The sequence below is a fragment of the Aethalodelphis obliquidens genome, unplaced genomic scaffold (assembly GCF_003676395.1).
Source record: "Aethalodelphis obliquidens isolate GAN/ISIS:26980383/991018 unplaced genomic scaffold, ASM367639v1 scaffold2, whole genome shotgun sequence".
Taxonomy (NCBI): domain Eukaryota; kingdom Metazoa; phylum Chordata; class Mammalia; order Artiodactyla; family Delphinidae; genus Aethalodelphis; species Aethalodelphis obliquidens.
In genome coordinates, this window is record NW_020837946.1 from 25,269,496 (window position 1) to 25,293,773 (window position 24,278).

The 24,278-nt window shown below is 34.6% G+C and overlaps 1 protein-coding gene across 4 annotated transcripts in view; it reads left to right on the forward strand.

Moving 5' to 3' along the window:
* ERBB4 (erb-b2 receptor tyrosine kinase 4) overlaps nucleotides 1-24,278 on the forward strand; it is a 1,127,099-nt gene that overhangs the window by 1,090,162 nt on the left and 12,659 nt on the right. For all 4 annotated transcript variants that reach the window (XM_027122307.1, XM_027122329.1, XM_027122298.1 and 1 more), the window contains exons 23-25: nucleotides 112-258; nucleotides 2,330-2,427; nucleotides 3,787-3,957. In XM_027122307.1, the coding sequence (XP_026978108.1) occupies nucleotides 112-258; nucleotides 2,330-2,427; nucleotides 3,787-3,957 (416 nt within the window). The remainder of the gene's footprint in view (nucleotides 1-111; nucleotides 259-2,329; nucleotides 2,428-3,786; nucleotides 3,958-24,278) is intronic.

The following is a 24,278-nucleotide window of genomic DNA, read 5'->3' on the forward strand; positions in this document are numbered from 1 at the left end:
AGACTATTTCTAATTGCCCTCTAAGAAGCATTCTTTTGCCACAGGCATATTGCTGGTTTCTTCAAAGTATATTGTTAACATCCTTATGTAAGAATTTGATCTCCCTTTTAGGAGTCACTATATGGGAACTGATGACCTTTGGAGGAAAACCCTATGATGGAATTCCAACCAGAGAAATCCCCGATTTGTTAGAGAAAGGAGAACGTTTGCCCCAGCCTCCCATCTGCACTATTGATGTTTATATGGTCATGGTCAAATGTAAGATTGCAAAATTATGTTATCATCCTCATCATCATTCTTAGTAATTAATCAACCTGCACAATTTTTCTGTATATTGAAAAATATAAAAGTTTACAGATAATTGTGAAAAGGAGCATGTAAACCCGTGTTTGTTGTGATTCTTGTTAATATGAAGCAATATCATGCTTTCATGCTATGAAGTCAACATTGTATGATTCTTACACTTCTTATTTATTTCACTTTGATTCTTATCATTTCCATGACAATGAAACTGTTTCTCATAAAGAGATGTAATTAATCACAATAATGTTAATACTCTTTAAAGGAAAAAAGCAGACTAAATAAATGATCTGCACATAAAGAAAAAAGCTTGAAACTAATAGTTTAAAAAAATGAATTAAATGGAAATAGATTTACCAGTTTCAGTCAACAGAAAATTAGCAAGGCAAAATAGGAAGTGGAAAGACATGAATCTACATTGAACTACAAAGATTATAAATGTTTACTTTCTTTCAATTTGATCATTTGTTTACATCTAACTCTCTTACTTTTCTTTCTCCCTTCTATGCCCCAGACACATATGTGTTATAAATGTATTTTGGAAGCCTAGACTCTTAATTTAAATAGAATTAGGGAAGTCTCTGGAGTATCTGACTTAATTTAAATGAGATTAGCATTCAGCAATCTTTCTTGTGTAATGAGAGGTTTCCCCTTTTGATTTACACAGGGTTAGCAAAGAAACAAACTGGTGAAGGTGAATAAGCATCTTATTAATAAGAGACTTTGGACAGGTCTACTCAGATTTATACTCATGACATGTGTGATACATTCTGACAGTGAGGGAAGAAATAAAAAATGTGCTTTTCACTTCAGGTCAGCATGCCCTTTTCTCTAAATGTAGTTCTGTTTACTCAATATTTAGTTGGAAAGAAACTGATACCTCACTGAGAATTTAACCTTTTCTGGTTCCAACAGAGTTCCAGAAACATTGATTTTCTCATTAACATCTTGGTATCAACAGCATTTTTTTTTTAGTGGTTACATATAAAATATAGAGCATTTGAGCTTTGTTAGGAGAGAAAAAAATCAAATAATTTTAATGATACATAAAATGACACCCAAACACTTCCCATAACAAGAATAAAAAGTGAACTTGCAGAAAAGGGGAAACAAGTTTTATAGCTTTATTGGGTCAAACATTTTTCGGTAGTCAGCTATGGAAGAAAGTTTAAAAACATACATGTATTACATAATTTGATCCCATAACTAGCATGAGATGATTTATATACTTCATTTAGATACTCTGATGAATAATAAAAAATCAGGAAAACATCTTGCCTAATAGTGACTTTTACCTCACTTTTAGGAGTTTTAATATCTAAGAAAAGGGTCATTTGGCAATAAAATCAAGGAAAGCTTGGTGCCTTTATTCTTGTCATTTCATCAGTTAAACAGAGCCTGGGGAGTTAAGGCTCTTAATACATAACTTGGTAAATTGCTGATAGTATTTTATGCTGGAAAGGCTAGTACTAAGATAAGCTAATGACTATTTCTGAACAAACATTACCAATCACTTTGCATTAATTTTTTTCCCACCAGGAAAAAAGTAGCATAAGAAAGTTGCTTTCAATTCCTTTTTTCACCTTTTTGCCAGTATACAGCATTGCAACCAAAGTTTTTACTCCATGTCACTCCTGATATAAAATGATAAATTATATTCCAATCACCTTTTCTATACCCATCAAAGAAAAATATTTTTTTTATTTTTAAATTCTCTTCACACCTACAGAAAAAAGATCTGAGATTCTGTAAATTCCCATGGTTAGCCTAGGTTATATTTTCTATGATAAAAAATTAATTTTAAATTATATCAACAAAATAAAAAGCTTGTGTTGTTCTATAATATGTTACATTTAGTTATGAATGTCAGCAAACTGATTGCGATAGAATCTCACCTATTGGATTGTTTCTTTCATTAGCTTTCTTTGTTTGTCAGATCATTTTTATTTAAATGATATGTTTCAAACTTAGTTTTTATTTTCATAAAATTATGGATATAGTGACTCTTTTATTGCATGTGAATTTCTAGGTTGGATGATTGATGCTGACAGTAGACCTAAATTTAAGGAACTGGCTGCTGAATTTTCGAGGATGGCTCGAGACCCTCAAAGATACCTAGTTATTCAGGTTTGTACATTTGACTTAGATTTTTGAGAATATCCCAATGACAAACCCACTACAAAACAGTAGTAATATCTGGACTTTGGAACTATGGATATCATCATTCACAAATTAATTAATTAGCTAAGCAAAATATCATGTGAAATGACTTTTACTTGATGTCAGAACCACTTCTAAGCATCTTCCCTTAGTACTCAAGTGCCTCTACTGTTGAACTGCCAGATAATTATGATTATTCATGTATATAAAAAGGCCTTTATCCTCAGACAAGCCTTGTAGTACTCTGCTAGTCACGTTCATTGTTATAATCGTCTCTTCTTGGAATAAAAGGAAGATGGATTTTTGTTTTAATCGTCTCCATGTTTGAAGGCAGTGAACTAAAAGTTTCAATAAATTGACATTTAATTTCCTAGAAAAATATTTTAAAATATGTTTTTTTTTCTTTTGGGAGGTATGCAATATTCAAGTAATAACTCAGATTCAGATGAATTAATGTACAAAAATAATAGACCAAAAGAACATTTTATATGTAACACTAGAAAAAATGGATTTAATAATTTAAAAGTTGTAATATATTTCTTTATGATTATTTTACCTAAACCATAAACAAGTGGACCTTGGATAACACTGAGTTAAGATTCCTCAATAAAACAAGGTAGTGTTTATCTTCATATCAATAGTAGTCTGACATGAAGATAAAAGTCAGATTTTAGCAGATAATGATTTCTAGCTAACTTTTTCCCTAATTAATTTTAAAAAGTTTACAAAAATATCACAAAACAAATTTTAAAATTCTACTTAAGAAATAGATGAGGTAGGAGTGTAACTATTGTTTTGGTGTTTCTCCCACCCCCTTTATGTTATTTGCCACCAGTGCTGTGATTTTGAATGTTATCACTTTAACAATATTATGCTATAGAGCAAACCATGGATTCAATGTATCATGATAGCTCTACACTATCAAACCAACCAAGTATAATAAAGATTGATAAGTCAATTGCTCTTTCTTTATTATATACTCTTAAAGTCACAGCTCAAACGCCATCTTGACAATGAAACCCACCATTATTCTCAGATCTGAAATGGTTTATGCCTCTCTCAAAATAGCCATAGCATTCTGCTTTATTTATCTCTAATGGCATTTATCACATTCTTCTTGTATTAAATGTTTTTATCTTACCGTGTCATATCTAAGTATGTTATAGACTTCTATATGGCTGGTATTTGTGCTAAATAATTATTTTGTTTAATGAGTGCATGAATTTGCAACCATTTAGATATTATATAAATTTGCTACAAAGTTCACATATTTAAAATGAAGGAAAGAATCATTTCTGTGTGTATATCTGATGGAAAATTTTTTAGGGTGATGATCGTATGAAGCTTCCCAGTCCAAACGACAGCAAGTTCTTTCAGAATCTCTTGGATGAAGAGGATTTAGAAGATATGATGGATGCTGAGGAATATCTGGTCCCTCAGGCTTTCAACATCCCACCTCCCATCTATACTTCCAGAGCAAGAATCGACTCAAATAGGGTAAGAAGTAATTATATACCACCTCTCATATTATTTCTGAGACACAAAGTCATGGAAATACATTGTAAGTACTAAAATTACCAAATAAATTATGTAGCTCAAATAAGTGTGATTCCTAAATTAAAAGCAAGTTATACCAACAAAAGGTATGCCAAGCTTGCCATATATAGTTAATTTTGGAAGGTAAGCATGGGCAATACAACATGCACTCTGAAATATCTTCAAGATTTCAAAAGGAGAAACTTTTCTTCACCTTAAGTCAGTTAAAAAAAAACCTTAATTTTTGAAAATCTACAACCAATTCAAACTAATAAATCTGTATGTGTTTGTATATAAATGAAAATTCTTCCCAAGATAGGCTCTCTACTTTTTTTCTCAATAAAATGATATGACTTATTAGTCAAGAGACAATACAAGTACAACTCTTTATTACTCATTTAGGAGACATAAAATATCTTCTGTCAAGTTGAAGTAGAAACAGAACAGTGTGCAATCCTTTGGACTAAATCAATCATATTGGGAGGGCTTCTGAATCATTTCTAAGATGCAGATTTAACTTTTGAAAGAAGCTTCTGAAAGGAGTTTCCATTTCATTTTAAATATTAAACCCACTCTATATGAATACCATTCTTTCTCTGAAAACTGTCAATCCATGTATTCATTCACTTGTTTATTTTTGAAAATTCATTCACCATTTATTTATTTATTTATTTATTTATTTATTTATTTACTTTTTGATAGAATCAGCATTTATTAAGTGCCTAACATATTCCAGGCCTTTCTTTTTTTTTTTAATAGATCCTTATTGGAATATAATTGCTTCACAATACCGTGTTAGTGTCTGTTGTACAACAAAGTGAATCAGCCATATGCATACATATATCCACATATCCCCTCCCTCTTGAGCCTCCCTCCCACCCTCCCTATCAAACCTCTCTAGGTCATCGCAAAGCACCAAGCTGATCTCCCTGTGCTATGGGGCTGCTTCCCACTAGGTAACTATTTTATATTTGGTAGTGTATATGTGTTAATACTACTCTCACTTTGCCCTAGCTTTGCCCTCCCCTACCACGTCCTCAAGTCCACACTCTATGTCTATGTCTTTATTCCTGCCCTGCAACTAGGTTCATCAGTACCACTTTTTTTTTTTAGATTCCATATATATGTGTTAGCATATGGTATTTGTTTTTCTCTTTCTGACTTACTTCACTCTGTATGACAGACTCTAGGTCCATCCATCTCACTACAAATAACTCAATTTCGTTTCTTTTTATGGCTGAGTAATATTCCATTGTATATATGTGCCACATCTTCTTTTTCCATTCATTATCTGTCGATGGACATTTAGGTTGGTTCCATGTCCTGGCTAATGTAAATAGTGCTTCAGTGAACATTGGGGTGCATGTCTCTTTTTGAATTATGGTTTTCTCAGGCTATATGCCCAGTAGTGGGATTGCTGGGTCATATGGTAGTTCTATTTTTAGTTTTTTAAGGAACCTCCATACTGTTCTCCATAGTGGTTGTATCAATTTACATTCCCACCAACAGTGCAGGAGGGTTCCTTTTTCACCACACCTTTTCCAGCATTTATTGTTTCTAGATTTTTTGGTAATGGCCATTCTGACCAGTGTGAGGTGATACCTCATTGTAGTTTTGATTTGCATTTCTCTAATGACTAGTGATGTTGAGCATCTTTTCATGTGCCTCTTGGCCATGTATATGTCTTCTTTGGTGAAATGTCTCTTTAGGTCTTCTGCCCATTTTTTAATTGAATTGTTTGTTTTTTTAATATTGAGCTTCATGAGCTGTTTGTATATTTTGGAGATTAATCCTTTGTCCATTGTTTCATTTGTAACAATAAGTTGTTTCACTTATTCCCAGCCTCTTCAATAAGTGGTGCTGGGAAAACTGGACAGGTACATGTAAAAGAATGAAATTAGAGCACTACCTAACACCATACACAAAAATAACCTCCAAATGGATTAAAGACCTAAATGTAAGACCAGACACTATAAAACTCTTAGAGGAAAACATAGGAAAAACACTCTTTGACATAAACCCCAGCAAGATCTTTTTTGACCCACCTCCTAGAATAATGAAAATAAAAACAAAAGTAAACAAATGAGACCTAATTAAACTTAAAACCTTTGCACAGCAAAGGAAACCGTAAACATTCAACATGTATTGAGTACCTCTGCATGTAAGCCATTATTAGACATGAGATTCAAATATTTTGACATAACTACTACTTTCAAGACGTACCAAGTTTAACAAAAGACTCACACGCAGATACAAAGACAGAGTGTAGCATGATAGTGTTATAATCAAGTATTCATTAGCCATTATGGAGCATAGAGAAGCCTGTAATCAGTTTCTTCAATTGAAAAGACATAAACGTGATGCTTAATTTTTTCTAGAAAGCAATTCTTTTCTCTTGGTCTCCTCTTCCCTCTAAGAACATTGTCGTAGCTCATGGAACAAACAGCATCCTCTTTGTCTTGACCATCAGCATAAGAAAAACTTTCAATTTGCTGCTCATTCTCTAAAACAAAGTAATTTGCTTTGTTTCAAACTGACAGCAATGATAAACCTAGTGTTTACTATGTGTCAACACATATATATTGTCTCTTAATACTTACAACAATCCCATGAGGTTCTATTATCATTATTTCCATTTTACAAATGAAGGAACTTGTCACAAAGTTAAGTGACTTGAATAGCCAAAGGTGACTCACACGGCCAATGGAAGAGCCAGATCAGTCTGCTTGTACTACACATACTATTGCTTCACAGTGATTAGAACATGTTATTTTCAATATGGTTGTTTTTCTTGGCATCAACCTCAACCTCTGAGATACATGATGTTTGGGAAACTCCCTAGGTTTTTTCTTGTAAAATGCATCTCCCAACCTGCCCTATACTTCTTGCCCACCTTCCCCCATTTAGAAAGTCTGGTATAGAAAGAGGCAAAGATAGAGACCTCAAGTAATTTCTCATTCATATGAAAAATTTGTCTTGTAGCTCAGTGGAGAGGAGATAGGGAGATAGAACTAAAAATTTAAAAAATTATATCAACTGATATTGAACATCAATGTTTTTTTTCTTTTTTTTTTTTTTGTGGTACGCGGGCCTCTCACTGTTGTGGCCTCTCCTGTTGCGGAGCACAGGCTCCGGACACGCAGGCTCAGCGGCCATGGCTCACGGCCCAGCCGCTCCGCGACATGTGGGATCTTCCTGGACCGGGGCACGAACCCATATCCCCTGCATCGGCAGGCGGACTCTCAACCACTGCGCCACCAGGGAAGCCCCAGTGTTTTGTTTATGGCAAGGCAAAACACCTTTAAGGTGTGTAAAAGAGGCACCGTTTTCTTCTCTGTACACTTAGCAAAATGGTCAAATCATGACTTTGATATTTATAATTTTATGTGACAAATTCATTACCTTTATTAAAACAGGGAAATTTCAAGAAAATAGTTTCCTTCCTTAACATGAAATGTTATAAAGGCCAAGGGCTTGAATCTCTTCCTTTTCATAAGGATTCTCAAATTCTAACTTTTCTGTTCATCTTAATTTATGCTCAGTGCAAGGAATTCATAGTAAAAGTTTGAGTTAACTGAAGGGAATTAGTAAGAAAGTAGAAACCGCATGAGGAATTATTTGGCCTTTAGTCATGATTTCTTATTCCAGTTATTATTTAAACAATGTTATCTGTATATTTCCTTTTACTTTTTCAGGTCTTTGTTAAAGGAATTTTTCTTAAATATCATTTTATTTTCAGGCAGTAAAAAGCCTTATTATTCATCTATATTTTTCTATTTTTTCTGTCTGGCTTTATGTAACTTGCATGGTAATTTCTAATATGTGCAAATGCTGTTTTCCCCCCTTCTTTCCTATAAAGCTAATTTGTATTATTTTATACTTAGAAAATGTTACTTCAGTTTTAGGTTCTGTGACCAACTTATGTGGTAAGGGAACATTTTAAAGTGAATTTTAATCAAAGGAGTTTTGAGCATGTTTGTTGGACTTTGAAACCAAAAAGTAATTCAGTTTTTATATATAGACTCCCCTGCTCACTAGCTGAAAGTCTTAAAGTTCTGAATATCTTTACAACTTTGCTTCTTCATTTGTAAAATAAATACAATAGTACATATATGATTGTTAGGCAATTAACTTAAAAAATTGCAGAGTATCTGAAATGCTAGGCAAATCAATACTTATTCCGTTCTTTTAGAATCACCCTTAAAGTGATTCTAAATAACCTTAAAGCAGTGAGTCAACTAAAAATACAATGTGGACTTTTATCCAGCAAGTTGCCAGATACAAAAGCAAGTAATGCTAGAAAACATTCATCTAATTTATATCTATTGTTGTTATTATTGTTAGATATCCTTTTAATATTATCTCAAAAACTTTACCAAAATAATATACCAAAAGCACTTACTGTAACATGATGTAGAATAGGAAAACGTGAGAAGCTATCTAAACTTCTGCAAACTTCAGTTCTCTGTATCTGTAAATGGGGATGAAAAAATTCCTCACAGAATATTGTGATGGTTGACTTTCTAATATATCTAAGCATGTTGTCCATTGATGGATGTACAGTGGGTGTTTGATCGTGTTGAAATAAATAGATCATCTATTTATTCAGAGCTATTTATTCAGGGCTATTTATTCAGAGCTTACTATAACAAGGGAGTCAACCACTGTCACTTGTGTTTTGGGAGAGACTCAAGGGCAGATGGAGGAATGGGAAACATTTACAGTGGAGAAAAAGGAAGGCTTCAGGAATGGCCTGATTGGAGGCTATTGGCATAGGGAATCTAAAAGAGGGCTAACTAGAAGCAGAGCATCCTATGGGTTAGGTGTACATATTTGGCTTTCTCTGGTTGGCTCTAAGTTGAAAGTGGTGACAAAAATTAGGGAAGCTGCTAGTTATTAATCAAATCCTGGTCATTTAGGGCCAATTGTTAACAGAAGTTATTGTTTAGCTTCCTGGATTGCTACTAAAGGTAACAATCAGGCTTCCTGCAAGTCCGATTTATAAGTCAACTGCATTCCTGGGCTGTTTATTTTAGCTATGGTTTTCTGGGCAGGTTGCTGTTAAGTGTGAATTAGGCTACTGATTTCATATATGATCCAGCCATTGTCTGTTTGTATATTCAGTCTATCAAGAGGTTTTAGGTTCCCTGCTGCCTTTCTTTTCTCTTGACATATTTATTTAAATGCATACTGCCTTACATTTTCAACTAAGTGTTCAGTACGATTTTGGAATTTCTGCACGGATTATTTTTCTGTTAATATGGATACGTTTTGTCTCTTTCTTTTGAGTTACCCAGATTTATGTTTGTTTAGTATAATGAGCTGTATATTGAACGCAACAGCAATGAGTAAGAATGGCTAATACATTGATGCAGCTAAAGATATTTTAGCTTTAATGATATTAGAAAGTTGAATTTAATGTAAAAGCTTCAGTGCATTTTTATAGAGGAGGACATGATTCAATTGTTGCAGGATCATTCAGTCACTTGTGGTGAGTAGTTTTAAAGATTAAGTGTCCTACCTCTTTCAGAAAACATCAACAAATACATGAAGTATCCAGGCCAGCGGAAGACAGAGGAACTGTCTTCCTCTGTAGCTGCTCCACATTGGTAGAGCGGGTGATCCACAATGGATCTATCATTACAATTTAAAGTTTTCTCCACTTCTTTCCAATCTGCTAAGAAATAACTCTATTTACAGATTTGCATTTTTCCTCCTCTTTGTCCTTTCTCTTCTAGGATGGGTATATAAATGAACTGAAAAACTGGACAAAGTATAGGCAGGAAAAGTGAAGGGTGAAGAAAGAAAAAGGGGTTTGGTATTTCACAAATTTGATCAGCTTCTAGATAATTGAATATAGGCTGAATATTTGACTGCTCAGAAAATATAATTCTATATACTTTATTTTATACGTCTATTACTTTGCCATTAGTTAAGATTTCGTAACTTTGATAAAGATATTTTAGCAAGGGTTTTAACATATATTGTAATGATCTTTGAGATTTTTACTAATCTATAGGAAAGAGAGAAAGGGAGAAAGAAAAAGAAAGAAAGAAAGAAAGAAAGAAAGAAAGAAAGAAAGAAAGAAAGAAAGAAAGAAAGAAAGGAAGGAAGGAAGGAAGGGAGGGAGGAAGGAAGGAAGGGAGGAAGGAAGGAAGGAAGGAAAGGAAGGAAGGAAGGAAGGAAGGAAGGAAGGAAGGAAGGAAGGAAGGGAGGGAGGAAGGGAGGAAGGGAGGAAGGGAGGAAGGAAGGAAGATGGAAAGAGAAATATAAGACACTCTTGGCCTCCCCTGTAGGATTTATGATCTTGTGGTATGTATGCTTCCTAATGATGCATAAACTAGTAGAAATTCAAGCAAAATGAGAATGCAGAAACAATGATGTCACTCTCAATAATGACATTTGAAGCTATGAAAGTTTCAATTGGGTTTGTCTTTACAATTTAGTAAATCAAAACCTTGATTTATTTTATGAAATTAAAAAAAATAGTAATAGTAATATCAGCTGAAACTTGAGTTCTTACTATAACCTAAGTACTATACTAAGTGTTTTAAATTAACTATTTCACTTTAATTTCACAAAGCTCTATGAGGTAGGTAATAATATATGTCCCATTTTAAGAGTTAAGGAAATTAATATGTGGAGAGGTTAGATAATTTACAAATGATAAGAGGCAGAGCTATTAATTAATAAAGTCTAGCTTTCAGTAGTCCCACATGGGAGCCATATTCCTAAAATAACAGAGAGGCTGCGGGAAGGAAGTTCCTTATTTCAAGTTGCTATTAAACTTCTTACAACTTATGGAACTAACACTTTTCATTTCCTTAATGATAATTGGATAAAAGAAACTAAGTTGGATGTCAGGAATCTCACATTCTAGAACTAACTCTTTGACACTTCAGCCTTGGTCATATTACTTAATCAGATTCAGTTTCTTTACTTCAATGATGAGAAGATTGAACTAGATCACTTAAGAGCTCCTTGTAATTTTAACTATCTTTTCATAGGATGACTTTTCAAAATAATCATTTATTTTATGCATTCATATTAGATTTTCTTCTAGAAAATATTTAATTGAAAAATGCCCCAAAACATTTTGGGTTACCTCTATACACAACTTTTTTTTCCTTTTGTGATTGATTATAGAAGAGAAAAACCTAAGGACACATGTTAAGGAAGCATCTCATAGCTAAATGATGTAGTGGGAAGATTTTGTGATGATATAACAAGGTTACTCTGGTTGCAATTTACCAAGGATCAATATCAATTCTAACAACAGCTGCTACTTGATGATAAATGATTGTAGTCTCAGGTTATTGGTTTTACATTTCTTCCAAAATATGTCAAGGATTCCTGAACAGTATCCTTGATATGATACTTGGGTATTGTTTTTTTAAATTTTATCGATCAAGACAGGAGAAGGAGCTCTTCTTACTAAGACACTCCATATCACTAGGTAGTTTTTGCCCCAAAGTGTTACCTATCTAAGTAGTAATCTTTTAACTTGTTAGTTTACTATGGTGAAAGAGTAAATGAATTAATACATTGAATGTTTATCTTGGGCCAGGCACTGTGTTGGGCAATGAGGGTACAGAGCTGAAAGACAAATCTTCTTCCCTCAAAGACTTCACATTCCGTTTGAGGAGATAATATTCTGAGAGCAATATGCCAGGTATTGTAGGAAAAAGACCAAATCAGTTAAAGAGGCTATAGAGTGTCATTTGTGACTCTATCATTATTGGATTTAGCTTGGAATAGAAGTAGAATTTTGGTAGAGTGAGACTGAAATGGATCAAAAGGAAAGCAAAAATCAAAACCAAACAAAAACCCCAGCATGAACAAAGACAAGGAGATGTGTTTTTAACTATACTTTAAAAAAATCCTTGTTTTTTGTAATATTTCTATACTACACATGTTTGAGAACTCTTTTATGTTATGAAGAGATATGATGGATCCTCTCCCAATTTTCCTATTTTTTGTCAGTGTTATGAAGGCTTGAAATGTGGTTTTAAAATCTTTTGCTTTTCATTAAAATCATCCAATTAAAAGCAAAATCCTTTTTGGTCTTCCTATAAAACAGCTCTCAAATTCCTGTCTTCTGTTTCTCCTGCCATGACTCTAATTCAGGGCCTCATCACTTCACAGGAATTACTACAAAATCATTCTAACTGACAGCTACATTTTTAAAAATTTCTTCAGACAGGCTCAATTTCTACATATAAGGTTTACCAAATAAAAGACAATACTGAATATTTCAAGCACCTGATCACTTATTAGCACTAACTCCTTTATTTTGTCCTCATCTATTGAGAGTACTCCTTTCATTTTCATCAATGGGATAAACTTGAATGATATATATTATATTAGATTTTGCTTTATATGATATATGGTCTTATTGTCACTAACAGTTGAAGGGATTTTGAACATTTATCCTAGGAAATGCCTTGGCCATTCCAGTTGACCAGTCACTGCAATTTATTTTCCACTGCTGTCAACTCACACACATAAAATTGCCTAGAGCTTCAAGCTTTATCCCTACTTTGATCTCTTTCAAAATACAGATCATGTTGGTGCTTTCTGTTTTAGTTTGGAGGCATGGGTGGGTAGTTTATATATTTTAACAAAGAACTATTGCTCCTTATGCATGGTAGATTTGTTTATTTTCTTTTTTCCCCTAAATAAGAACATAACATCAGATTGCATTTGTTTAGTCTCCCAAGTTCTTGGACATTATTGGGATATCAAAAATAACTCTGATCTCTCTGATTTGCCACTAATTTGGGGGTATCCCTCATTCTCTCAAATGATTAATTTATCAGCAAAATGTCTATGCCTTTTTGTGCAGTGTCTTCTCCACCAGTGACTTTCTTAAAGTCTGGTTATATTGTTTTAGTTATACTACTCTTTGTAAGCTTTACTTTTCTTTAACAAAGTACTTTTTTCCATTGTTATTATTCTTTTATTTCTCCCTGACTCCTCAGGGATTTAGATAGAGTTCAGGACATGACATCATGTTAGACGTAATGATAAATCTTTTATAGTAACCCTATGTTTAGGAATTACACACAAAATTAAATTATTTTTCAATTTCTTAAGAAAGATATCATTTTTGGACTTCTTTCTCAAATTGTATCTCCAGGTTTCATAGAAATCACTTCTAGCAGATTTGGACTTGGGGTAGCACCTCCTTGCTATAGTACATTGTGATTTCCTCTACAGTTGTTTATTCTTTAGAAAATCTGTTCTTTCTGTTGGAAAATGAAAGATTAAAACTAAATACCAATGCCTATAAATGCATGCTTGCAGATACAATAGAGGTGGTATGTTTCCTAGAGCATGGTGAATCAGAGTGATCCGCTGACCCTGGCTGAAGTGGCGACAAGATATTTACAACTTCCCATCTTCAAAGCTAAGGAAGGAGAGGAGGTTGGCAGTAAATACAAAATAATAATAATATGTTATTTCCTGTACATAAAATTCCATGCTTCCATTTACACACAGACACCTGACTCTTCTTACCATACCAACAACATAATCTTCTTCCCTCTTATTTTCCATTTTCTTTTCCTTCCTTTCCCTTGGTATTTATGTCCTTCTCTAGTCACTCATTTCAACTAGATTTTCCCCAAATACAAATATAACCAGTGTGGTTTGCCCTTGATCCAAGTATATAGATCAACTCTTAGTAATTTGCACCACTGAGCTGTCCCATTGTAGTATGAGGTGACATGTAAGTAGTTATATATTCATAGAGTGCCAGAGCTGGGGTCTTAAAGACCTTCTAGTACAAACACTCTCATCTTACAGTTTGTAAACTGATACCAGGAAAGGTAAAAGCCAGAGCTCCGTGTCCTTTACTTTGAAGGGAGAGGTGGGAAGCCATGCTCTGATCTCTCACATCTAACATTTAACCCTCTATTGGTTCTATCTGCTTTTTTACTTGTCCAAACGCTGGACATCTTGATTTTTGACTTCAAGTCTAAAGAGATTTAGCATCAATTGGTTTAAAAGGCTCCTGCTGGGAGTGCAATGAGAGGCCTGCTGCTGTTTTGCCTCCTCTGTTTATTCTCCTGTGAGACTCCCTGTAATCAAGAGTTAATGGTTTAGGAGGATCAAATGGAACTGATAGAGCCAAAATCGAAACGAAAAACAGGGAGAACAACGTCCGTGTTGGGACTCAGTAATTACATGCTTGAAGATAAAAGGATCCTTACAAGTTTTACAAATGTTTCAAAGTTTTCAAACACAAACTTAAATATAACTACCACTTATTGATCACATATTTGTGTGTTAGGTTCTGCTCTGAGCTTTTGCATTTATTACCCTTAATCTTCACAACAAGGGTAAGCTGAATTTACTGTTTACATTTTACAGAGGCAGAAACAAACATAGAGAGGCAAAGCCTTTTTGCTGAGACTTCCAGCTTGTATGGTAAAAAGTGAGATTTGAACACAGACCTGTCTCATCTACAGTCTAAACTTTTAACACCCACCCTTCATTTGGTAAAAGAACATGGAAAATCAATATATCATCTCTGAAAAATAATAAACAACATATAAATAAAAGCCTATAAAGCCATTAAGAACAATGCTATTGAAGTTATTTATTGACACGGAAAGATGCCAATAATATATAGTTTTAATGAAAATGCTTCAAGGTAGTATATACCATATGATCTAACATCAAATATTATGCATCTAAATATTAACAGTGATTATTTATGACTGCATGGCTTTTATTTCCTACTTTCTGTTAATATGTATTCTATGATTTTTCTAAAATATGAATGTAGTACTTGTAAAAAATAAATTGTTAAAAGAAACAATTAAATTTTGTAAATTGACCATTCAAAAAAAAAAGCCTAATAATTACTGAAACTATTAAAATACAGTTAGTACAGATTTCTTATTTCTTTAATTTAAAAAAAAAATATTTGGGACAATATTTATGAAACCTTTTTTTACTTTAGCCTACTATTTTGAAAAGTACCCTCACCCCTTCTTACCCTCTGAGGATTCAAAGTCCACTACAAGCAATACATTATAAAAACAGAGTCACTTTCATTCCTGGAATATTCACAAAAATAAGAGATAGCAGAATAATGCTTTAAAGTTTACAAAGAACTTTGACATAGGAGGCATTTTATTTTCACAGCAGAATCCCAAGGACACAGTAATTGAAATCCCTGACTTGGTAACTTGGTTGAGAACTTGGTAACTCAAGAAACAAACCAGTATCAGGCCCTCTGACTCCAAAATGAGTGACTCATCTATTAAATAATGATTCATCTGAAAGAGCTTGTTGACATCATCGTTTGCTGCTTCTTCATGGGTACTAGAATTGGACGCTGCCAAACAGGCCGTGCAACACAGAGACAACAGGGACCACAGAAATATGGCTTGTTTAAGGAGAGTCTAGTGTTAAAGAACATTTCAGTGATCTTTATGAAGTTATTTTGCACTTGAGCAATTGTCAGCTAGCTTAAGAAGCCTTTTTAAACAATCAAAAGAGGCTTCTTCCCTTCTTTGTTCAAAAGTGCTAAAGAAGAAAATCAGAGCCAGGGAAGGAAACAAAGAGGAGGGAGGGGCCACTTAGAGACTTAGATCTGGAAAGTTAATGAATGTTTTATCTAAATCATTTAGATGGTTATTTTTTAGTATTATTGCCACAAGATTCCTAGCTCTGCTGTACATTATGGGAAACATCTCATCAAGAAGCCTATTCTTTACTGTATTAGACCTGGAGAGCACAACTGTGAGTTTCTTTACCCTTTACACAATAGAATTGGGAGATTATCATCAACTTTCTATTCATATTTTGTGAAGGTTATTTAACTTATGTATGTCTGTATTTATTTATTTATTTTGACAAATCCATCTTTGTCTGCCAAAGCTCCCTGTTCAGGCCAGCTTGCTCTGATGATTACTCCTGCAAAGGCTTAAGAGAGAGATGTTCTATTTCCTTCTCAATAAGGATTGATGGCATTTGGGGAGGTTCAGAATATCCTTTGATTGCTCCATGAAACGGATTGGAGAAGATGGTCGTGGGTAGCGGGGAGTGGGCTCGCTCATCAGCTTTCCTTTGTGCACTTTCTGCCATTGACACACCCTCATCACAAGCATCTTGTGTTTCGGTCCCTTTTGCCATTCACCTGCCCAGATGAAAAGTTCCATTTTTCCCTTTGGAATTCTGACACATCGGAGTGTTCTCAAGAGAGGGTAATGTGTGCTCTGTAGTTTTCACTCAGACACTGTAAATGAATGACTATGGACCAGCCTCTCATTACACTTGAGCAAAGCCTGAATTGAGAGAGGAGTAGACCACTGTGGAAAAAATTGCAAATACTGTGACGGTATCTCTTGCTGTAAAATATTTTCTGTGTTGTGATGAAAGAAGTACTGTAAATCAGAGAGGGGAAGAAATTAGAAGTTTAATTCACAAGCAATTTCATTTGCTTTGTCCAACGAGAATTATAGACATAGTTTAGTAACATCCATACTTTTGTTGTTGTTGTATCAATACTTCATTTTTTTTAACATCTTTATTGGGGTACAATTGTTTTACAATGGTGTGTTAATTTCTGCTGTATAACAAAGTGAATCAGCTATACATATACATATATCCCCATATCTCCTCCCTCTTGGGTCTCCCTCCCTCCCACCCTCCCTATCCCACCCCTCTAGGTGGTCACAGAGCACGGAGCTGATCTCCCTGTGCTATGTGGCTGCTTCCCACTAGCTATCTATGTTACATTCGGTAGTGTATATATGTCCATGCCACTCTCTCACTTTGCCCCAGCTTACCCTTCCCCCTCCCTGTGTCCTCAAGTCCCTTCTCTACGTCTCCATCTTTATTCCTGTCCTGCCCCTACGTTCTTCAGAACCTTTTTTTTTTTTTTAGATTCCACATATATGTGCTAACATATGGTATTTGTTTGTCTCTTTCTGACTTACTTCACTCTGTATGACAGACTCTATGTCCATCCAACTCACTACAAATAACTCAATTTCATTTCTTTTTATGGCTGAATAATATTCCATTGTATATATGTGCCACATCTTCTTTACCCATTCATCTGTCGATGGACACTTAGATTGCTTCCATGCCCTGGCTATTGTAAATAGAGCTGCAATGAACATTGTGGTACGTGACTCTTTTTGAATTATGATTTTGTCAGGGTATATGCCCAGTAGTGGGATTCCTGGGTTGTAGTAACATCCATACTTAATTGTTTTCCCTCTCTGGAAGACAATAATAATGTTTAAAATTCTTTGCGTATTGGAGACATTGAAATGTACATTATTCAGATTCATTTGGAGTTTGGTATAATTTCTTCTTATTTAGAGCCAGGTACTGTAGTTCTGTGTTACAGAGACCAAGCTATTGGTTACTCCTGAGTTTAAATGACTAAACTCATTCTTTTACTCCTAATGATCACATATATTTTTAAGAATATGAGATGACTCACAGAATACATAATAATAAGTGACAACTATTATCACTTATTATGTGCCAGGTAACATATTAACCGTATAATATTTATTAGTTTATTTAATCTCATGAAAACCCTATGAGATATTTACTATTATTATCACGTTTTGTACATGGTGAAATTGAGCCATGGATATTAAATGACAGAACAGGTAACCTGGCTCTGTATTCCTAGAGGCCATACTCTCCACCACAATGATGCATTGCTTCTCATTCTGCTGCTGACCACTTTTGTTTGTTTGTTTTTGCTGTTTTATCATTGCCATAAGTTCAGTACTCAGTTCTTTAAAAATGAGATGAATAGGGCTTCCCTGGTGGCACAGTGGTTGAGAGTCTGCCTGCCGATGCAGGGGACACGGGTTCGTGCCCCGGTCCGGGAAGATCCCACATGCCGCGGAGCGGCTGGGCCCGTGAGCCATGGCCGCTGAGCCTGCGCGTCCGGAGCCTGTGCTCCGCAATGGGAGAGGCCACAACAGTGAGAGGCCTGCGTAACGCAAAAAAAAAAAAAAAAAAAAAAAAAAAGAGATGAATACAATAGTAAATAATTTTAACTTTCTAATTTATCATTAAATTCCTCATAACTGTTAATTTCGATCTTTAAGGAACTATCTGAATAGTCTTACTAGTAGCTGCTTATTCACTAATTCAGACTCAAAAATTTTCACTTACCTCACTCAAATAGCTGATTATTTCAGGCACATATCAAAGAGCATCTGTTTATTCAATCATTTATTCATTGATCAAACACTTATTAAGGTGTCTACTATGTATCTAATCCCATGGTTGCCCATTAGAGGCACATCCAGTCCTGCCCTCAAGAAATTTGCAGATAAGTAGCTAGGCAATAAAATGCAATGAGAAAAGTGTTACAATAGGGGCAAACAGAATGCATCTGGGGTCATCTGAACAAGTTGGTTTTTTTAAGAGGGAAGTAACAAGGCCAGCTTTGCTTCTAGTGAGAAAATTATGACTGCTTTTTAAAATCTGAACTAAAACAAAGACTGATTCTCTCCTGAGTCAAAGGAGACTGCATGAGAAGTTTGACGTAAGTGATGGTTCAAACATGTCTTACATTACTATGTGCTTCTCTTAATGTGCCAGCTTTCCCTGAAAACATCAGCAATAGTAAAGTAGTGTTTGAACTCTCCTACCCTGTTTGGTGGAGAAAGAATTCGTATGTCTGTGTTCCTATTTCCAAATAGCACTTTAGTGAAAACTTCCTTTGGGGCTTCTGGTATTTAGAAACTCAAGTTGGATGGGGTGGACCCCGGAAATTTAATATAATAACAAACAACCCTTTATTTATTGTGCTTCCTTCCTCCCTTCTGGAGGCGGATGATGTAGCATTTTTAAAAATTTTATTTGTGGGCTGCTAAATATTTTATGAATGTTTACCTGACCATATGCTTAGGATGAGCTTGCTACTTGTTTTTGCTCTTCGCTTGACCAGAATTTCCAAGCAGGAAAATATGAAGGCATTTCAAAACAAATAATTCACAACCTGGGGTTACATCAAGCTCTCTTGGAAATATCTTCTCCTCCTGCATAATTGACATTCAGTATGCTTCTGTATGGCAACAGACTGGATTAAAATCCTAAAAGTGCTGTCAGTGTGCTGATTTTATTCCTAATTGCTCTCACCTGAGCTTTTGGTTACCTATCTTTCAATAAGAATTTAAGAGATCAGTCATAAGAATGATCCAAACATCCTCTTCTCATGCATTGTTTTTGGCAAAATCTGAGCTACTAGGTATATTTTTAATATTTAGATAAGTAAATTTGGGAGAAGGAAGAGAGATACTAATACAACTAGTTGGTTATGTATTTAAGGAGCTTGCATCCTAAAGGATAACACATATGAAATAGATACAGTTTGTAAAACTCTTGGATATATACTTACAAATAAAAAGAGTAAAGGTTCCTATGAGAGCCTGGGATGTTTAGCGTTTAAGACTTATGGCATGAAAGACAACCAACCACAGTCTCCTTTTTGATTATGTTCATAAGATCAAGTATTAATATTTTATTTTGTCAGAACATAGCTGCACCTTGGCTTAATATCTTCTTTAGAAATGATAAATAATAATTGTGCTAGTACATAATAAAGGACAAAGTGGCCTGGGAAATAAACTAGGGGCTTTTCTTGTCTGTCTAGTACTTTTTTTGTTGTTTGTTTGGTAGACCTTGGGAAAAAGCCTGGGGTATACAATATGTGGAAAAATCTAATCTATTTTATTTTTCCCAACTCCAAGTCATTTATCAAATTATTTCAGATTGCAAAGCTAAGCACTTTTCTGTAACTTAGCTACTTTCTTTCCAAGACATGTCTTTCTTAAAAGTGTTTAGCATACATTTAAAATCTGTAAAATGCTTCAAATCTTAACTTATTAAAGAGGTAACACATAGGAATTCTCTCTCCACCAAACAGGGTAGGAGGGTTCAAACATTTCTTATATTACTATGTGCTTCTCTTAATGTGCCAGCTTTCCCTGAAAACATCAGTGATAGCAGGGAAGGAAAAATTTAATCTAAGTGCACATTCCGGACTGAGGACTTCTTGGCCTGTTGACAATGCCTCAGCATGAATTCTGAGACATTTATTATGAGGAGTCTGTCTGGATGTGTAGAAATGGTTCAAGAAAATCAAGGCCAACCCATGTTCTCTAGAGATGGGAATTTCTAATGTTTGACTTCCCTCGACTCTAGCACCCTCATCATCTAAAGAAAACAAAAGTAATGAAGATTTTATTTCAATTCATCATAATCTCTACTGTTAGGTCATTCAGTGAATTCATTTTAGCAGCTTAAGGAATTTATTATTGAATATTTAATATGCACCTTTCTGTGTCTAAGTGCTGAAAGATCTCTGAAGGGTCTTGCTTTGATTTACTGCTGTACTAAGAAAAGCATATCATTATTTTTTATTTTCAAAGAAATGTTCTACGATTACTTTAAATGATGTACTAATCTCTCTCTCTCTCTCTCTCTCTCTCTCTATATATATATATATATATATATATTCAACTGAAACTTGTAAATTATTTTTTCTTTGTATCAGTAACACCAATTCCTTTTGACAGTTGTTTCAAATGACATGTGATACTAAATTTGCGAAATGAACTCTATCATCACACAGATAAAAAATAGGTAGCTGTTTGCATACTTTTATTCTAGTATACAAGAAACATATGCTTGCTTGGTTTGCAGCATTTAGTATGGTGTTGTATGAGTGTTACTTGGACAAGTCAGCATTCAGCTGTATTTTCTTTTTGATTACTAGAAAAAAATATCATGTTGCACATTTATATAACACATTTTTTTCAAAGATATTTACCATGAACATGAACTTATAAAACTCATAAAGCGGGCAGACAGACATTATTATTTCCATTTTATGAATGTGGACACTAAGCTTTGAGGAAAATTTATCTACAGCGGCAGAGCTGTTGGGTGGCAGTTCTCTTCCCTAATCAAGTGCTATTCTCATGTAGCTTCTTCCTTTCCTAGACATTTAGAATTTAATCTGTTTATAACTTTGATCTTCTATACTATTTAGCCATTATTATTCTAAAAAGCCTTTTTGAAACATTTAAAATGACTCTTCCCTATAGGTGTCTGTGATATGCACAGAAATATAGGTGGGTGGTATGTACCACTTAAAATGGATACTTGTAGTGATTTGTGTTTGATCTTATGGGTCAAAACTACATTCTCCATCCGCCTACAGGCAATTTATCCTCAGGGTTTGTCTTTCCTGTTGTTCTTACTTAACAATTTATATTCTTCAGGATAAAGCAGAAGTCTGAGCTTCCTAGACCTACAAAGCATTAGGAAATACATAGATGTCTCAACATAGATGTCTCAAGTGAGTGTTGTCATACTAGTGATAGAATGCTGAAGCTTTATAACTAGATGTGAAATATCCATTTCATCTGTAACCATTGATTATTTGTAAAAATACCTTTTATTTGTCATTAGAATTAAGATTTTAAACAATGCCTCCAGAAATAGTACCTAATTAACAGGAAGAATGAGTGTACTAGATAAGATATAATATTCAGATAATTGTATTGGGATTCATTTTCAATTTAGGACTCACCCTGAGTATCTGCAGAATAAGATGTGTGTAATATATAATTTAAGGAATGCTAAAATCCTTTATTCTGTAAAACATATCCCACTTCCTGGCTGAAGGCCCTGAGATTCTCATTAATAAAGCCAAACTTTGGGTTTAAATATCTTTTCCATCTAACCATCCTTTGATTCAATATACTTTTACTAAACATTCACCATGTCCATGTCCCTGCCTGTGCTAGGTATCAAGGATATAATGGTAAATTTAAGTAAGTCCTCTTCTGAATAGGCTCACAGTCTAAGAAAGAAGACATACCAATGAAGTAAATAAACAATTATAATACGGTTGCTAAATTATTCACATGGGGCACAGAATAGGTTCTGGATGATATTTTTGAATCAAAAACTAAATGTAATCAGGGCAATGATAACATTCCATGGAATTAATATGTAATCAAGGCAAAAAAGCTAGAAAGAGCATTGAGGAAACAGCTGGAGCCTGGGCAGAGACTGGAGGTGACAAAGGTAATGGACCATGGGAGGAACTGCCAGCACTTTGTTTGACTGGAGGCATAGGAGGAGAGAGCAGAGAGGTGAAGCTGGAGAAATTGGCGGGAACCATAGCTACCAAAAGCTTTCAGTGCCACAAGAAATTGAGACTTGTTTTAACTTGAGGCAAGAAGGGGTCTTGTAGGTTTTTAAGCAGGGGGATGAAATGTGAATATTAGATTGGAGTAAAAGGAAAGACAAAGATCAAGGAGCTCAACTAGAAAACTATTACAGTAGTCTAGTCAAGAAATTAGGTCATCATTAAGTTCATCACGTGTGCTGTGCCTGTTTTCCCTAGAGAGTCCTGGTATACGTCTATTATCCTGGTTAATTATTAATAGCACTTTCCTTCACCCTCAAAATCTCCATTTAGAATGATAAATTATATGGCACCTTAAAACCACAACTAAAATAGTATCAATGAGGATGGAGAAAATGGTTGGATTCTTGAGGTATTAAGATGTTTAAATGGGTACACTTTGGATGCTTATGAAGAGTGAGATAGAGGTAAAGTCAAAGATGACACTGAGATATTTAACTTACACAAGTAGATAACTTGTTGATACCATTCACCAAACAAAAAATATAAGAGAATTCCATTTAGTGTCAGGAGAGGAGATGTTCATTTCAATTTTGAAAATGTGATTTTTGAAAAACCATGGAACATTCCAGTAGAGATGTCAGGTCAGCAGTTAATTATGTGAGTACACATTGGTACTCAATAGTTCAGTGTTACTTGAGGTGGGGCTATTATGGTCTACTACCACCAATTTGAGAAAATCTCCCCAAATTAATCAGACTACATGGATGCCCTCTGGCCTAACTACAGCCCAGTCCCCGAGAAGAGGATAAGGCTGTAGATAAGAGAGGAGGTTTGGGCATGTAAGTTACTGACTCAGAATGTTACATCTTCTATGGGAGGATGTTATGGTCCCATTTCCTATAGAACCAGGACAAGAATCAGTGGGCTCTGGAGTCTGTCAGGGAGGAGTAAAAAATCATGGGCTTGAAATTGAAAAGGAAATGTAGAAATCAGACTTCATTGCTCTAGAGTTTCACCTGGCTTGCCCCTGACTAAGCTATGCAGACATAATCTAAGGATACCAAGCAGATTGATTTTTGTTTCATAGTAAACCATAAAAATATTTTTCTAATTGGGCCCATTGATTTTTGCTTGTTAGTAACTAGCTGCGTGACCTTGAGGAAAGTCGCTTTCCATCTCTATTACCATAGCTGAAAATAGGGAGAAAGCAATTGGGTGATCTCTGGCATCCATGTCAGATGTAAATTAGACTGTCCAGTTTCTGGTTTATTATATTTATTTGCCTTCTTCATATTTTTTATTAAACTGTTAGCCATTTTAGAACTTGAAAGGAAACTATTATGACCATGGTTCTGGCTAATCTAGGTTGACTTTGACAGCAAACGGTTTAAATAGGAAACTAAGAAGTATTGGTCATTTTTTATTTTAGGAAATTCCAAAGTGGTTCACAAATAGATGCAGGAATTCTTTATATATTTTTCTTCTTCCTTTTTATATGCAGGAAAATCAAATTTGGGGGATTTTTGAAAATGGTAAAAACTCCTTAGACTATGGGCAACAAGTAGCTCTCGGGGAGAGGTTTTTTCTCTTGGGGTACTGCCTTTAATCTGATATTCATTTTGGCTCAGAACAATTGTAAATAGCAGCCAGCTTCTGTGAAATGTAACTGGTGTTTGCTCTGGGCTGATGGGAGAGCCATGTGCTGTTTGCTCTGTTAGTAGCTGTACCCAAGTATGCACAGTACATTATTCAGATCAGCTCGCACAAACCAGATGTCCTAATTCCAGGTGGACTGTTAGAAATCTTTTTATGTACAGCAACAGCTGTGCCACCTGCTAGCTTAAAGAGCAGTAGTTGGACAAATCAACCATTGTAACCAATTCACTTTTTATCTGGTGAACAGTTTGCATAAACTAGCATAACAAGATATATCCAACCTAATCCACACTGAAATGATAGGAACACTGAAAGTGTTATCTGTATTTTGGTAAATTGTTTGCTTGTTACCAACACCTATCATTTAAGACACTGAATAAAATCTACGTACCAAAATTAGATTTATAAACTTTGCAATTCTGTTTTCTATATTATTTGTTTTCCATCTCCTAACACACAAACTATGCCC